Raw genomic sequence first — 10468 nt, 5'->3', positions numbered from 1 at the left:
ATATTTCACTTCGTATATTTAGGTAAATAATATAATGTTAGTTACATATTAGCCAAAAATATCGGCGTTACATAACCGGCTACCAAAATATATGTCGGCGTAATATCAACAAAAAAAAGACAAACACCAACAAAAAAATGTCATAACATATCTAACTTGCTACTGAGAGGGCATCGTCTTCAGTTACTTCAAATTCTCCTTTTGACTAGAGTCTTTATAGTAAGCCATGAATGTTTGGTTCTACTTCTATAAATTGATAATTATACCCCTGCGTGAGTTAACTCACGCAAGTGTTAATTCCAGCGTGAATTAACTCACGCAAGTGTTAATTTCCAGCGTAAGTTAAGTTGCGTAGCTCATGTTAAGTAACGCAGATTTTAACACCTGCGTGAGTTAACTCACATATAAATATTTTCGGTATTTCAGTTGGGCGCAAGCAAAATGTATTGGGAGAAGAGTAGAATTTTGAGACATTTGGTGTTTTCACCAATGATGAGCTACGGTCCAAAGTTACGACTCGAGGAATCATATATGGATTTTTTTTTCTTGGATTATAGGGGTGAGCCATGTTTGACAACTCTCAACTATGTGTTGGTGTGAAAATTTTATGAATTAATACTCAACTCGAACTTTTTTATAAGAGATAAATAAAGTTGATATATTTATTATGGGACCATTTATTATATATCATGAACTAGATACAAGGATATTGCTACTCTTGTAAATTCATTAGAGTGTCGATAAAAAAAAGTTATTATAAACTGTTACATAACAAGCCGTGATAACTTTAGAAAGGAGTGATGTATAAGATTGATGTTGATCTTGAAAGTTTTCTTCTTTGACAATGGAGCCTTCAAGATCAATCTATTCTTGCAATAAAAAAACCCTTGTAGCATGTGCTTCCATTTTCATAGTATATACATTTTGCAGCAATTGGCCTGTACTAATGAGATTACTTCTCATATTTTGAACATACAATACATCAGTGATATATGTTTTCTTGCCATCTTTTCTATGAATCAATACTTTACTAGTTCCTTTAACACAAACTATACTATTATTTGCAAATCTTGTCTTTTTACTAATTGAACCATCTAACTCAGAGAACCAAGACTTTTTTACCTGTCATATGATTTGAGCATCGTGTATCCATATACCATTCACCATTATGTTCATCATCAGTTTTGATTGTAGCCAACAAGAAGACTTCATTTGAGTCATAACAATCATTATGATCAAATTGTGCTTCATCACCTTTATTCCTTTGAACTCTCTTAGACCTACATTCAGATTCATATTGCCCCCATTTTTGAAAAAAAGGTGTATTTGTTAAAATGTAAAACTAGTGTAGAATGTTTTGAATAAAATACTCCATGATATCGAAACACTTTTGAATATAGGGATGATAATTTTTGTTGGATAGGCTATTCGGGATGATAATTGACTTCACCAGTTGGTCATATTTTTTTACCATAATTGTCACATTTCTCAATCATTATCATTATTTGATTAAGGAAGGTTTAAATTAAAATTATGACGGGTAACCTTGGCGTAACTGGTAAAGTTGTTGTCATGTGATTGAAAGGTCACGGGTTCAATTCCTGAAAACAGCTTAGCTCTAGTGCACCGGGTTGCCCTTTATAAAGACAGGTATTATTGAAAGGTAATAATTCTCAACATCCGAAAAATAAGTAAGAACGTGCTAACGTTTTTTTTTTACAAACATTTCAAAAAAGGTTAAATCACCTTTTCATGCAACACAAAATTGAAATGTTTTTTTGACAAACAAGTATTTGCAACCTATATTTATCAATGTTTTGTTCTACTTTGTGTTTTCGTGAATCTTGCATCCTAGTAGCAGTTTAACAATGATTTTGTTTGTTGTAAAAAAAAAAAAAAAAACAATGATTTTGTTAAGCAAGAAATCGTGAATCTTGCATCCTAATTGATAATGTTTGGTTCTCTGTTCACACCAATGACTTCATTTTTACTTCCATTCAAAACTGTGATTATGCTACTACTTTTATTGCAGTTCTGATCATTAACGTTGTGGTGTAACTTTTCTTTTGCAAAATTAAAACAAATGGGAGCATTGAAATAAAGGCAGAGTGACACTATGGTTTGGTCAAATCCAAAACACCAGCTTAAACTGTGATTTTTAAAATTGCACAAGTAATTAATAATGTACAAACATCACTAAGCCTAAGTTCCTACGGATAATGCAGCTATTCAGACTCTGTCACATTCATATCTCATGTCAACAATATGCATATTATGCACAAGATAACAATATTTTCATAAAAAAGATCACAAAATACAAAAGAGTAAGACTTCAGGGTTAATCTTATTCTCATTGTTTCATCAAATGCTCATTTTCTCTCCATGTTCACGAGCAATGGAAGCGGAAAGAATTCCAAGATCTCGATTTATGACTGTCATTTCAGATTCACATTCAGAGATTATTCTTGAGACAGAAGACGGCCCTCCTGATGTTTCAGAGGATCCAAAAGCAAGTGCAGCGTGCGAGTCTCTTAGATTCTGTAGGTTCCCTAAAAACTGTTGCAGACAAACAAATTTACAATATTAGTAAGGCAGTATCTGCTAAGGGTCAACACATTTATGCATCTATTGAAAATTTGAAATGTAAATGACCCAAGAATTCGTTTACAATTTGGTAAGCTAACAAGCATTTGATAAAATTAACAGTCGGATTATGATGCAAAACCGATTCACCGAATAGTACAGAAACTAGATCAGTAATGGAAAAGGGAGCATATTATTTCTGAAAATAAAAGCAACCTACATAAGGATGAATATCTTATTGTCCACAGAGCATAACTCCTACCGACAAAAAATACTCTCTGACCATAACTATCCCCAAGATGATTCTACACAATACCCTTCACTCTTCTAGTCTCAATATAACAGATTTCATCACACAGATAAACCACCCCTCTCAACCACATCAGCATTCTCTCCCTTCCTCGTCTTATTTGTCCTAACATAAATTCCCACATCGTGGGCTTTGGCGGCTAATATGGTATCAGCCTATTTGAGTCCATATTCACATTCGGGGTCCTAACAGATTGGAAGTGTATACATGCCATAAAATTCCGCAAAGATCCAAAAAGTTATCTACTACATCAAATCAAATTACATTCATATCAGAGAAATTAATGAATAAAAAAATTCAAAATTAAAATTTACATGATATTCATATCCCAAACATCCAAAGTATTGTCATTGTTTACTGTGCTTCACTTTCACTGCAACTAAATTGGCTATTACTATGGGCCCACGCTCTGACGGTGGCCTATATTGTGCCAAAGTGTGGTCATGGCTAACCCTAGACACATAAGATCCTTTCAAAAATTCTAAACTTTGATACATTCGATGAATTAATAACAGCAGCATCAGTGTCAACCCTAGATAATGATTAAACAGGTAATTGACCCGCCGAATCGAAAATAACTTTCTCTAGAAATCCATTTGACATTTATTGATAACCATATTTTAATGTTTAATACAAAGTCTAGAAATCCTTTGACATTTATTGGTACAAAGTACAAACATACCAAGCCATCAGTTATCGACAAAAATGGTTTCTCGATATGAATATACTTCAGCCATCAACAAAATCAAACTAATTAATATTGTTATCGTAATTAACTTAAATTTCAAGATGGGACTTCTAGCCATTTTCTGTCTCCCACTTCACAATCCCTTTTGCATCTGCATGTGTTTAGATGCATGCAGACAGACACTTAACATTCAGACATGATGTTTTTTTTGGACAAATACAAAATAAATGGGGAAGTCTACAAGAAAATAGGAATAATTGCTTCAGATTAGATACTATAAAATCAAGGAGGAATAGAGGATTGGAACAATGAACTAATGCAAAAGAGAACATTAATCGTAAATCGAAGTGCAAGGACGATTAGCTTGAAGTAATAAAAGGTTCTCCATATTTGTGGATAATATTTCTGCAATAAACTTGATAGACAAATTTAGAATTATTTGTAGCATCAATTCTTGAATTTAAATTTCAAATAATTTAGTAAGTATCATAGGTTTTAAGAATAATATTTTTGCCAACCATAGGAAAGATTACCTTTAGAAGCATTTTGTATGCCTCCAATAACCGATTGGCAGCTGGTCCAAACCCATGTAGTTGTGGAACCTCCATCATATGTGTCCATGGACGAATTTCCTACACAACAATAATCTTTTATAAGCTTCGCCAAATATTGTGCACGTATGTAGGGGTGATGGGGGTGGGCTTGTCAAGTGACAGAATTATCGTATAACGAGTAAAGCTAATAGTGTCCATGCAATCCCACATGAATTGACAAGATCGAAAATTACTCGAAGATCACATATTTTGCACTTTCAGTCACTGTTTGGAGAGTCCTTCAATAGTGAATTATATAAGGCAATGCTAGACAAATGGTGCATTATACAATAGCTAAGTTAAGACAAATTTGGTTATTATAATTAGAATAGTCAATAGTCTTCTGCAACCCTCCTTCATTTCTTCGCAAGGGTTTTGGTACCTTTTGTTGAAATTCCTTGTATTTCATCAGCCTTGGTCTTAGTCTGTGCTTCAAGTGTCTAATCCTGAGTGGTTAAGGTGTCTTGAGAAGTCTCACGTTGCCTAGAGATCCTCCTAAGTACAACTCACGAGGCTCAAGCAATCCTTATCCTCACCCACCCCATACAAGTTAGTTTTGTAGGATTGAGTTACGCTTGTAGCCAGAATTCTAATATGGTACCGAAGTTTATCCTAAGTCTGTTTTGGGCCAAAGTATCTTTTTCCCCTGCTTTTATCTACAATCTAGATATCTAGTCCTGGACACGAAGAGAAGTGTTGAGATCCTTTTCATTTCATCACAATTAGTCCACATTTCAAACGCCCAACCCTCGGCAAGAGGGGTATTTTGAAAAGTCCTACATCAACAAGAGAAATGGCCTAGGTAGCGCTCATAATGTTTGGACAGTCATCAACGAACATATAGAAGCATATAGGCTCTAACTAATTGAAAACAAAATTTCACAAATAGGCATATACCGATAGCGGTAGTTCATCATTGCCATCCTTGTTTAATCACTTATAATACGCTAAATCTTTGTTTGAATTGGGTTGATTAAATCAGATAATAGGGTTTGCAGAACACATTAGAGCAAAACTTGGTCAAACCTTGGTGTAAATCATGTTGAATGTTCTAGCTGTTTCTAGGAAAGATTCCAAATGTGCCCGCAGTTGAGATTCCACCTCTGTGTACTCCTCATCTGGATTATAAGCATGCTACAAATAAAATAAGACAGCAGCCATATTAAAATAGTGCAACATGGCTCAGAAACATGATGACAACAAAGTCACTTAATTTAAAAATAAAAAATGTTAAAATTAGAGATTAAGAAACAGGGGAAAAAATAATACACAATATGGAGAAACATGGCAATGAGAAATGAAAATTAACCGCAAAAATGAAACTTCATTTTCAAGTTGTTTCATGTATTTAACAATATGCAAATGAACTAATAGATGACTTAGCAAACTAATCCAACCAATGTCTAACTAGTGCTAACCATACAAACAATTTTATTAGCACACTGATGAGATGAATTATTAAATTTAAATGAGTAATATTGACTACAATACTCAAATTGAGCACTAACTTTTCTAGGTAGATTGATCAGTCCTGCTGCCTAAATCTACACCATAATTCTTACTAAATATTAGGTCTCAATATAGAAAATGCCCGACTACTAGACACAAGATGAATCTGCACTGGATCGGCAAACAGAGGGAAACCAAATATAGTGTCGTGTTTACTAGTAGAAAGTTTTTTTTTTTTAAATGACAAATGTTAGTTGAGATCAATTTCAAGCAGTTCACAAAGATATCACATGGCTACTAGAACACAAGAATCAGATTGAGATTTCAGTAAACCTTCGATGCCAAGTCATCAACTTTTTGTTGAAGATTCAATAATATTTTTGATTGTTCAGTAAGCTTTGACTCCAGCTCAGCAACCTCTGGCCTGAAAAGAGTTGTGATTAAACAAACAGAATGTTACGACAACATATTAGAGAAGGTTCTAATCCATGCAACCGAAAATCATTAACATATAATATCTTTTAAATTTAAATCCTTTCGTACATATATATTTTTTTAATGGCAAATGTTAGTATGACAATGCTTTACTCCTTGCCAGGACTTGAACCCTGTACCTTGACTCCTCAACTCCTTTAGTCCCTGGGTTGAGCTACCTCACCCCACAATCCTTTTGTATACATTGATTGAATGAGATTGAAAAGTTAAATCTAGAGGTGAGCAGAAGTTTTTTGTGTACATATGAAGCTTCTCAGCATTTCACTTATAACAGAAACAAACAAGTGTCAATTTCTATCAATTTCAGTTTCCATGTGACAGAGCCAAATCAGTAACAGAAATGACGTAATGATCAATCAAAAACAGTATGATGATCAGTCACGGTGATCCAGAGGTGGAAGATGAAGTACATTATGTCATTCTACAAGATGTTTGGCAGACCCTTATTGAAGCACTAAAGTGATACCCATGCTACACCCTCTATCAGATGGTACAGTGGTAACTTAATGAAATAAAAATGTGTTCCTCTAATACAATTCACAGAATGGATAGGTAAAAATTCATAAGCAGAAGAAAGGGAAAGAACAAACTCTTACAAGGGATATATGGACTGAATCTGAACATCTGCGGGAAACAATTTACATTCTTCAGAAAATATTTGTGCCTGTTTTTCTGCAATAGAATCTATCAAGTGTATGTCCTTGGCTACCTGCTCGTCAACACTATAGAAACAAAAATACAAACCAAATTTATGCCAATACCATATCTGCATTACCATAATTATAGAAAGAAAAACAAATCATCATTTAAAAGATGTGTATGAATACATTTTGAATTGGCTATATGAGAAAGAATAAACTTGGAAAAGAATATGGATACATAACATATCAGAAACAATTAAAAAATGCAAAGGCATATCATATAAGAAAGAGATATAAAGGAATTCAAAGTATTCAATAAACATGTATTCGGTGGTTAGTCGCTTAGGCTTGTCGTAGTTAAAGCTACTAATTTGGTAAAATAAAGTAATAGCAGTAATTAGATGACTAACTTGAATGGCGTCGGTATCTACAGTTGTTGTAATGCCCAGAAACTTAGCAATTTCTGCCAAATCTGCATGTTTTAATTCCAAGTAGCAATGTTAATAAAAGGAAGACACATGCAAAAGGCGCAACAGGGGGAAATCTGTTTCAAAGTAGGTAGCCACTAAACATATCATTCTATGATGTATGAGAAAGAAAAGTAGACAGAAAGAAACTCAGAAGTGAAAAGTCACGCAAACGCGGCTACTTAAAGAAATGGAAAAAAAAAAAAAAAAAAAAAAAAAACTATTTATTTTGCCAGGTCAGGGGGAATAAAAGAATAAGGGTTTGTTAGAGAGGGCTAGTTGCCTAACTCTATTTTGAAATATATTTGAAACTTAAAAATAAAATAAAAAATTGAAATAACATCACGATAAATGATCATAAAATACTGCAATCACACTTGATTTATTTTCAAAAACATTTTATATGGTCCGCACTTTAAACCAAAAAGTAAGCCCTCCCCTCCAAAACCCTCCATCCAAACATACCATAAAAAAAATTTTGACATTATATTAATCAACACATTATACAAGATTGCCAACTCTACACACATCGTTTAGAGATAGTTGATTTTGAGCAGCTTGATACAAGAAACTGAACAGCACACACTTTATTTTATTCTATTACCATGTACACTTTATTTTATTCTATTACCATGTACAAATGAGGGGTAACCTTGGCGCAACTGGTAAAGTTGATGTCATGTGACTGAAAGGTCACGGGTTCAAGTCCTGGAAACAGCCTCTTGTGTAAAATCAGGGTAAGGTTGCGTACAATACACCAAATGGTGGGACCCCTTCCCGGACCCTGCGTATGTGGACGGGAGCTTTAATGCACCGGGTTGCCCTTTTTTCCCATGTACAAATGCAGAATTGAGGAAAAACTACAAAACTCGGTCGCAAATAAAGCTTGGATGCTGAGGTATCAAACAACAACAACAACCAAGCCTTATCCCACCAAGTGGGGTTAGCTATATGGATCAAATTACGCCATAATGTTATGTCATAAACCATATTTGGATCCAACTCATTAATCTCTAGATCCTTCCTACTAGTTTCAACCAACAAAATTTTAATTTTCGAAACAAAGAAAAAGAAAACTCTTACATTGAATTCGAGCCGTCTCCTCGTCACGGTCAAGGGCATCCCCTTGTAAGTTTTGTTGAGAGAAGGGTGACTTATCACCTAATAGCCTGTTGCAAGTACAAACATCAAAGATCATTAGGTCTAACTCTTACCATGGAAATCAATACATCACAGAAGTGTTAGCAGCGCTACTGCAGATACGCTCAAACAAGGAAATCCAAAACATCGTGAAAATAGAAAATTGGCAAAACAATCAGTAAAAATTACTTTCAAGCTACAGAAGCATAGCTAGAAGAAAACAATTTGGGGGTTATTTAAAACACCAAGCAAGAGAAAAATAAATTTTTGTTCCAAATTTTCAACTACAATCTGCCCCTATTTTCACCTGCCTAATTTTAACTCTGAAACAGTTAAGAAATGCGCGTCAATCCCAAAACATGCACTATAAATCCTTATCATCCAGATGGTTGTATGAACTATGAAAGATTATTACGCAAATCTAACACCTTAAGAATTCCAGTTTTCGTTAACTTGTTTTCGAAAACAACTTTACAAGGAAGGTTTTAGAAAAGCGGTTGTTAAACATTTTGACAGCCAAAATTTGATTATAATTATTGCAAAATATAAAAAACGCAACACAACTGTGATTTTAAACCTTGTTCATAAGCAGCAACAAAATCAGAATGGATTTTAATGACAGAGAAAAGAAGATACCGAAAGAAGAGCCATTCAAAAAGGGCATAGCGCTCCATGCCAGCAAATAAAAGGGACTGGGCAGATGCATTTGCCCTTGGATAATTTAGCATTCCTAATTTCTTCTGAATCACTTCCATTTGCTTTGATGCCATCTTCTTATGTATCAAATTATTTCATCCACCTTTAGATAACAGATTCGGAAACTTATTTGATAGTGATTTACAAAGACATAGACCAATTTGATTGTTCATTCAACAATCAATCAATCTGAAAACAGAAATATTTTCCAGATGAATCTGGATCTGATCTGAGGTAACAAAATTGCAGGCAATGCACCGAAGACAGCATTGAAGTGACGGTTATAAAATGAAAGTGTGAATAGTGTTTGATTATGTTACCTTAACGCTGCTTGCTTCTTCAATTCGTATCGATGATGATTGGGTTCACCTATTTCAACTTCAAAATTTCTCAACTACCAGTTCTATGAGAAAGAAAAGAAAAATTCAAATTTGAATGAAATAATTTTACAGAATTTGCGAATAATACTCAAGTATCCATTTTTTACTTGGTTGATCCGGGGTGGTGGATAGCAAAAAGGTGGTGGTAGTGGAAAAATAGGAATAAATATTTTGATTTTTTTTTCTAATCGCCGTGAGCTTATCTCAGTTGGTAGGAATATCGCATTTTATATGCAGGGGCCGAGGTTCGAACCCCGGACACTCCACTTCTCCACAATTAAATTGTGTGAGCTCTAGCCACTAGGCTACTTGACAAAAAAAATAAAAATATATATTTTGATTTTTTTATTGTACTACTATAATAAGGTGGCAGGAATAATGCATAATATATGCAAGGTTTGGGTTCAAATCTCACCCACCACAAAAAAGAAATTGGGAAAATAGTCAATCAAGATTGCAATGGTGATATTGAGATGAAAAGTGAGAAGTTATACATCCTCCGTCCCATTAAAAGTGAGTTTTATTTTTGTTCGATTTACACCTATTAAAAAAAGCTTAATAGCAGTTTTAGCTTCTAAGTATCAGAAAATTGTGATTTTGGTCTTCTAACAAAATAAATTAGGCTAAACTTCACTTTTCGCCCTCTAAGTTTCAAAATGTTGCGATTTTGACCCTCTATTAAAAAAATGGCAAAAGTGACCCCTATGTTTAGGGAAATATGCTCTTTTGACCTCCTAACATAAGGAAAATATGCTTTTTGACCCCTTATCTTTACAAAAAGTTGCGATTATGGCCCATTTTTTGGGACACGTGGCGTCTTCTCAGCAATTTTGCGATGAAGGGGGCCAAAATTGCCATTTTTTTTAATAGAGGGCCAAAATCAAAACATTTTGAAACATAGGGGGCGAAAAGTGCACTTTAGCCAATAAATTACAACTCAGCACTCTAAGTATTATCTTTTTTGCAGTTTTGTTTTCATACCAATTTTGACCCGAACAACGCACATGTGGCACCTCACTTAAGTGA

At 34.2% G+C, this 10468-nt stretch overlaps 1 protein-coding gene across 1 annotated transcript; it reads right to left on the bottom strand.

Moving 5' to 3' along the window:
- Window positions 1-2125: 2125 nt before the first annotated feature.
- On the bottom strand, window positions 2126-9535 carry LOC11417902 (AUGMIN subunit 7). Its single transcript, XM_024780902.2, has 9 exons — window positions 9383-9535; window positions 9003-9251; window positions 8310-8395; window positions 7081-7231; window positions 6715-6840; window positions 5957-6047; window positions 5201-5308; window positions 4115-4213; window positions 2126-2556 (listed from the first exon to the last, which is right to left on the bottom strand). The coding sequence occupies exons 2-9, from the start codon at window positions 9134-9136 to the stop codon at window positions 2362-2364; spliced, it is 990 nt and encodes a 329-aa protein (XP_024636670.1). The 5' UTR covers window positions 9137-9251; window positions 9383-9535; the 3' UTR covers window positions 2126-2361.
- Window positions 9536-10468: the final 933 nt, after the last annotated feature.

Source organism: Medicago truncatula, chromosome 4, assembly GCF_003473485.1.
Source record: "Medicago truncatula cultivar Jemalong A17 chromosome 4, MtrunA17r5.0-ANR, whole genome shotgun sequence".
NCBI lineage: Eukaryota > Viridiplantae > Streptophyta > Magnoliopsida > Fabales > Fabaceae > Medicago > Medicago truncatula.
Note: the sequence above shows the minus strand (reverse complement) of the source record. Positions and strands in the feature narration are given on the sequence as shown.

Bases quoted from the DNA above. Each gene is read 5' to 3' on its own strand.
- LOC11417902 (XM_024780902.2), bottom strand. From the start codon at position 9,136: ATGGCATCAAAGCAAATGGAAGTGATTCAGAAGAAATTAGGAATGCTA. The intron at 8,396-9,002 runs GTATCTTCTTTT...TACTTGCAACAG, and splicing joins TTTGAATGGCTCTTCTTTCG to GCTATTAGGTGATAAGTCAC. The intron at 2,557-4,114 runs GTAATCTTTCCT...TGTCTGCAACAG, and splicing joins CATACAAAATGCTTCTAAAG to TTTTTAGGGAACCTACAGAA.